General features: G+C 33.8%; 1 protein-coding gene across 1 annotated transcript in view; it reads right to left on the bottom strand.

Moving 5' to 3' along the window:
- Positions 1-2,046: 2,046 nt before the first annotated feature.
- The window catches only part of LOC131062347 (metal tolerance protein 11), an 85,621-nt gene continuing 81,667 nt past the window's right edge, over positions 2,047-6,000 (bottom strand). Inside the window, exon 7 of the mRNA XM_057995985.2 lies at positions 2,047-2,695. Coding sequence (XP_057851968.1) covers positions 2,342-2,695 — 354 coding nt within the window. The 3' untranslated portion in view covers positions 2,047-2,341. The remainder of the gene's footprint in view (positions 2,696-6,000) is intronic.

Raw genomic sequence — 6,000 nt, 5'->3', positions numbered from 1 at the left:
GATTTCAGACCAAAAAATCATAAAATCATCATAAATAACTGTATTGATGTTCTAAATCTTGTTTTATAACTGTAGCCTCTTGAGATGTTCCCTAACCTTTAGCAAAAGAAATTGTAGAAATATTCATAGTTGTTTGATGGATATGATGAAAATTTTAAAATCTAGGATTTTTATCTTTAACTTTGTGTAGATAAATTTAGTCTTGAAATTTTTTTGAGAAAAAAAAAAGACCAATAAAATGAGATTAGAAAAACTTCCAAAAATATTAACCAAATAAGAATGTGAGTCCCATCGAACATATCAAAAAAGTGAAATCAAATTCAAATTCACTCAATAAAACCTAAGATCTATGCATAAAATCAAATAATAAGTAATAATACCAAAACCATTGATTGCTCCATTAAGCAACTCTTCAAACTTGCATCCTTTATTTTGATTTCGGGTTCTTTCTTGTATGTCTTTTATAGTGTCTTTCATGGCTTTCTACTCTTGTTCAAATGGGTTTCTAGAAGGTGATAATTGTGGTACAATAAAACTAGGTTGATGTGATTGATAGGTCTAATTCTTTGGATTGGTTTGATTGTTCGGATTTTTTTGATGTTATTGAGAGATTTTCTATGAAAGTTTAGGTGACAAAGGACTTACTTTATTTTGAGTTTGAGAATCATTTTGCGAGGTTTTCTTCTTATTTTTTATTTGTTCCTCCATTACTGCGGTCAACATTGTTGTTAATGGTGACAATGTCTTGTTTTTGGGTTCTTGACTCATGATATTAAGGAGATTATGAGGTAATTTAAAGGTAAATTAGCTCCTATTTCTATGAGGTACCTAGATACACAATCCTTATCGTGATGCATAAATTGGCCTATTAGTGTGTTTTTTTTCAGAGTTAAGGAAATCATGATAGCCATAAGAATGTTCAATTTGCTTTAGAAGGTTATCACTTATCACTATCATTTTGGTTTTCATGTAGATTTTGGGAGGATCTTCTAGTATGATAAGGATTTTGGGCACATGGATTTTCTTGGAGAAGAGGATTCTCTTTGTCGAGTTCTATGTTTTGTTTGATGTCTAGTTATGGGTGGCATAAAATAATTTATCTTTGCTTTGGTTTTGAATTTATGGAGAACACATAAGACATAAAAACAATTTATACTAATCAAATTTTCTAGAATGTACAAGCAGAAGTAACATAAGCTCATTCAACAATTTTTCTAAGAAAATACAAGAGAGAACTTGTTTATAATGGCCTTTGTTGGAGGTATATTTATGTCCATGAGTTACAATATCTCAGGGAGGAACCCAAGAATTCTCAACAACAGAAACTTGTGAATTTTGAGCATTCCAGATTTATTCAAACCCCACAAGATTTTTCATTTTGTCTTATCTAAGACAGCTGAAACTGTCTAACTTAAATTGGCATCGAATTTATCACCAATGACATCAACATCCTGAGCATTCAGATTTGATAATTTAATCTTAAACAAAAGTGTTCACCTTTTTTTCTTGCTAAAATAGACATGAAGAGTGTCTACTACAAGAGAGACTCTTTAGTGACTAATTTAACCAATTTCACTCACTTTAACAAATCCATTTCCGATCCGAGTGAAAGACTAGCAGACGGTAATGTTGCAAATTTCGGCATGTCATTCTGGTTAGTTTGATAGCTGCAGCTATGGTTAGCCAACCATTGTTAAGGTAATTGAAACTGTCAGACAATCTCTCCACAATGCATACTTAACATAGTTTCAGCCATAATGGAACTATCCCATGCCTTCCGAGGAAGATGCCTACTGCATATAATAGATGCTAAATATTTGCTTTTAAAGATGCAGATCCCAATAATATTGCATTTTCTTCCATGGTGATCCATGAGGAAAAAATTAATATAAGCAACATATACAGCAGTTTTCCCTTACATCTGTTGCCGGGAATTTCTCTAAAACAGAAATATGCATTAGAATTTATAAATGTGACGCTGGATATTCAACCATCAGCATTGTAAGCATGAAAGAATCAACTAAAGATTGAGTGCACAAAGCATCACATAGCTAGGAGTACATATGTTTAAGAAAATCGACATCCAATATTTTCAGCCAAGGACATAACTTGGAGCTCGTGTCTTAACTGTGTTTACATTGAACAAGTTGCTAATAAACTTTAAAATTATGCAAATATTTTAAAACTAAAACTGCAAACTAAAACTAGATGAGAGAGCTACAAATCACTAAGTCTGGATAGTAACCACATATCAAGTTGGAAAAGGGTATCAGTTGGCAATGATAGGTTTACATGCAGGATGGATAACACTAGGATTAAGTATACAACCCATCATAAACAACTAGGAACGCCTGTTCGGGGTCCCATGCTCAGGTCTGTGAGTATATTCATAGTCTATATGCACAAAAGCCCGTTCTATATCAGAAAGAGATTCCAATTTTTCTTGAAGCGCCTCTCCAATGTCATGAGACTCTTGCACGGACATATCACTAGGTAGCACAATGTCAACTTCAACAAAGTAATTGCAACCAAATGTGTAAGCTCTGACTGTATCAATATGTCGTATGGCACTGTGATGATTCCAACAGAGATATGTCAATTTCTGCAAATAATCAGGTGGAGCTGTTTTCCCCACCAAAGAACTCACATTTTCCAGGACAGTTTTCGACCATGTCCTGATTGTGTAGAGTGCTAGCTGCACAGAAGGTCCACAATCAGCTTTAGTATTTCAAACAATAAAGATTAACATAGAATTTGGAATGTACATGATATGTGCTCGAGGAAAGCACCTGGTAATCTATATTTTGATTCTTGAAAGAAAAACGATACTTTACTGATCAGAACAATATACATTCTCCTCACTACAAGTGTGCAAATAACCCACTAGACACTGATGATCAAGTTTATATTAGAACAGGCTATATCCTTCTCACTATAACTCTATAATTACACGTCTCTAGCAAGGGGTTATATATGGCATCCTTTGGACACAATCATGTGCATGCCTGCAGTTGTTTTTAGTATTCCGAATGGTTCCAAAGTTAAGGATCTAGTTTGATTATCATCATTGTCATCATCTAATGCAAACAAAAATATGTATCCATATTTGTGCGACAGAACATTTAGGTATGACAGTTCTGAAAGGACCGACTAGTGAGCTGCAGTTAAGTGTTCTAAACACATGCCTTGCAATGGTCATTGCTATCATCTCTGAGAAAAGGCAAGCCCCAATACTTTTCTAAACAAATAAGCTCTCCAGAAGTTAATGAATCAAATAACGCGTAGACAGTCACACATATTCACACTTTCTAAAAATAGCTAACTAGCGTCAAGTGGAAACATATTCTATATTTGATGTGGGTTACGTAAGCTAGCTAGGAGCATACGTTTAGACATATTCTATTCACCACTTAGCACAAAGACAGCTATGACAAAAAAGTAAGCCTCATAGATCATTTTAGACGGGGCAAATGCCTTGAACTCTACATTTCTCTGGACAAGGTCTCTATCATGTTCTCGGCATACTCCTTAGTGGAGGAAAATAGCAGTTCATGGAAATAAGGTTCCATCAAAACAAATATCAAAACGGAGAACAAGTACTAACATGCATTCTATTTTTTTAAAAAATATTTTTTCTATGTAACACGGGGATGCGTCCCGGCCAAAATAGGGACGTCCCCGGCAGAATATGTTTTGGGAATGTGGAGACAGCTTGGAATGTCCCTACACCATCCCCAGTTTTTTTTAAAAATCTGGAAAAATCCCGGAGAGATTTATGAGTCCCAAAAGCGGCAAAGAATAGCTAGCCATCCTTGAGATGGCCAGGGGATGTCTATATGTCCCCTGACCATCCCAGGGAGTTGGGACAACTAGCCGTCCCCTATGCCTCAACAAGTTTTCATTCCATTTAACAAAAAAAAAGTAAAACTAAAAAAAACTTTACATAATGATAAAATCTAAATTTAAAAAAAAAATAAAACATTCAAAACAAAAAAAAGATCTCGTTTGTGTCATTTTGCAAATTGTGAAGAGAAGAAAAAATAGACCATAGCTATAATAAATCAAGTAAGAAAAGGAAAGATGCTGATTAGGACAATGACTTAGAGTCTAATTTTGATGTAGTGTTAGGAGATGCTGATTAGGGACAGTAGCAAATTTTTATATATTTTGTCATTTTGTAGATGAAGCCTCCAGGCATTTTGTTGTAATTTTTATATAATATATATGCACATTGTCAATGAATGCAATTAAATTTTATTAAAACATAATTTCTTTCACTTTGTATGAAATGGAAATCTCAATTGAACTCTAATATTATGTGGTAAGGTTCTATGGTGTATATGATGATTTCTTATCAATGCTATCATATAAATATTTAAAATTTTCTATATTTTTTAAACTTCCCCTATTTTTTAACTGTCATACCCTGTCACCCCAAAAAAATGGCCTCCCTGCCATCCCTATCCCCTATCCCCAAAATGTGTACCCCATCCCCATCCCCAAAACTTGGAGTTCTAATAGTATACAAATACATCTCAAATGAGCAATCAAGCCAACTGATACAAATTCTTTGCTCCTTACAAACAATACAATACTTAGCTCCTTAAGAGAAACAACTTTGAAACTAATACTAGAAGCCAAATAGTGGAAAATCAAGAGTCAACAATGAGAACCCAACACTTCAATCACTTGATCTCAGCCCCTTGCACACTTTACATTAAAACTTTAGTAACCTCAAAGTGATAGATTCAAATAATACAGAAATTCCATTGCATCTTTGAAACTAGTTGAATTAATATAGACCTACAAATAGTGGCTTCAGTCCCCTCATACCAATAATAAATATATATGTGATCTTTACAATATTACATGAAAGTCATCAAAAGCAGAAAAACTTATAACAAATCTCACATTTAAGATTATATCACCATTTTCAAAGTGTAAAGACAACTGCGAAAAGAGAAATAAATGGTACAAAATTATCTACCAACCAAATATTCTCATTTAGAATATATTTATAAGAATAACATGCAAAATACAAAGACCTAGCAAATCATGTGTTTGTCAAACTTCAATCAACACCTAACGAAGTATTTCTTTGAAATGATCAATGAGAGATGGCAAACAAGACCAAGGATAGAGAAAGAAGAAGCCAAAATACTAGAAATAAATCATACATGATCATGGAAAACCCAAAAACCTAATATCAGTATTCCTGGGATATGACCACCCACTTGGGACACATCTCTAAGATTGGATCCATCTCTCATCTTAAGGATGCAGCGAGAGACATCTACCAGTACCTTCGCAAGAGTCCTCTAGAACTGTCTGCCCTACGCCTCCAAGTACCTCACAATGTTAAATAGGCATAACCTCAATCTTTTTGTTCAAAACTTCATTTCATCTGTCGTTTTCACTTGACAATCAAAGGTTTCTAATTCCCACCAACTTCAAGCCTCCAAGTAGTGAAGCATATCAAGTAGGACAACATTTTTCTACATTTTTCAATGTTCAAATTTTTTTCTGAATTTTGCGATTTTTCTTTGACAACTTTTAGGGCTTACAACTTCCCATTGTATACTCGATAGTGGGTGATATAAGATATTTAACATCTTTCTACAGTTTTCAATGTTCAAATTTTTTTCTGAATTTTGCGATTTTTCTTTGCCAATTTTTAGGGCTTACAACTTCCCATTGTATACCCAATAGTGGGTGATATAAGATATTTGGAATATCTTATATCACCCACTATTGACTATGTATATTATAGCATATTCTTTGTTCCATAGTTCATTATTATGGGTGATACAAATATTTACTAATATTACATTGTGCTTGTATTTCATCAAGAACCTTTGTTGTCTCTATCATAACATGAACCAAAGTTCATTGTGATAGTGTGATGTAAAATTGTTGCAGGAGCACCAACTTGGCATTTTTGGTCTAAGTGTGACTTAGGAGTTTAGAGGATTTTGATTTATTTGTTGGTTTGAATAAAGG

The sequence above is a fragment of the Cryptomeria japonica genome, chromosome 1 (genome assembly GCF_030272615.1).
Source record: "Cryptomeria japonica chromosome 1, Sugi_1.0, whole genome shotgun sequence".
Lineage (NCBI taxonomy): Eukaryota > Viridiplantae > Streptophyta > Pinopsida > Cupressales > Cupressaceae > Cryptomeria > Cryptomeria japonica.
Note: the sequence above shows the minus strand (reverse complement) of the source record. Positions and strands in the feature narration are given on the sequence as shown.